The 835-nt window shown below is 62.3% G+C and overlaps 1 protein-coding gene across 1 annotated transcript in view; it reads left to right on the top strand.

Moving 5' to 3' along the window:
• The first annotated feature begins 445 nt into the window (after positions 1-445).
• Positions 446-835, top strand: part of STAC (SH3 and cysteine rich domain) — a 68,945-nt gene continuing 68,555 nt past the window's right edge. The window contains exon 1 of the mRNA XM_027835932.1: positions 446-590. Coding sequence (XP_027691733.1) covers positions 471-590 — 120 coding nt within the window. The 5' untranslated portion in view covers positions 446-470. The remainder of the gene's footprint in view (positions 591-835) is intronic.

The following is an 835-nucleotide window of genomic DNA, read 5'->3' as shown; positions in this document are numbered from 1 at the left end:
TCCCGCCCTCCCTGGCTCCCCCGGTGCCTCCCGCCCTCCCTGGCTCCTCCGGTGCCTGCCCAGGCTGGGCGAGCCGCCCCGGGATCGCCGGGACCGGCTAGGATGAGCCGCGGAACCTCAAGTGACGAGGACGGGGGACCCACCGGGAGGCCGACGGAGACCTGAGCCGCGGACGGAGCCGCCGCTGGCCCGCTTCCCTGGACATAGAGCTGCCCAGGGAAGCGGTGAGGGCAAAGGAGAAGGGGGCAGGGCGGCACAGAGCAGGGAGCCAGGGAGGGGCGCAGGGAGGGAGGAGGTATTAACAAGGAAGAAGCGCGAGCCCCAACGTCAGCCCTCCCAGCCCTGCTCACTGATTCAAAGTGCGAGCAGAGTTTCTGGGCGTTGGGAAACCAGAGAAAGAACCGGACCAGGGCACGGAGAGGCCACTAACCCCCCAACCCAGAAACCCCCAGATCCCCGCGAAAGGTAGAATGATTCCTCCGAGCAGTCACCGGGAGGACTTGGGGCACGAGCTCAATAAAGAGAACCAGGGGGGCAGCAGCGCGGATCGACCTCCATCCCCAGCATCGACCCACAGCCAGGAGTCCAAGGTACTGCCTCGCCTCGCCTCGCCTCGCCTCGCCTCGCCTCGCCTTCCCGCCTCCCCCAGTCCTCCTCTCTCTCTCTCTCTCTCTATGTATATATATAATATATATATATATATATGTCTGTCTCTCTGTCTCTGTCTCTCTCTCTGTCTCTCTCTCTCTCTGTCTCTCTGTCTCGCTCTCTCTGTCTCTCTCTCTCTCTCCATATCTCTCTCTCTCTCTCTCTCACTCTCTCTCTCTCTCTCTCT

Source organism: Vombatus ursinus, unplaced genomic scaffold, assembly GCF_900497805.2.
Source record: "Vombatus ursinus unplaced genomic scaffold, bare-nosed wombat genome assembly UNPS02014817.1, whole genome shotgun sequence".
Taxonomy (NCBI): domain Eukaryota; kingdom Metazoa; phylum Chordata; class Mammalia; order Diprotodontia; family Vombatidae; genus Vombatus; species Vombatus ursinus.
The sequence above is the reverse complement of the archived record's forward strand: the minus strand, read 5'-3'. Positions and strand labels throughout refer to the sequence as shown.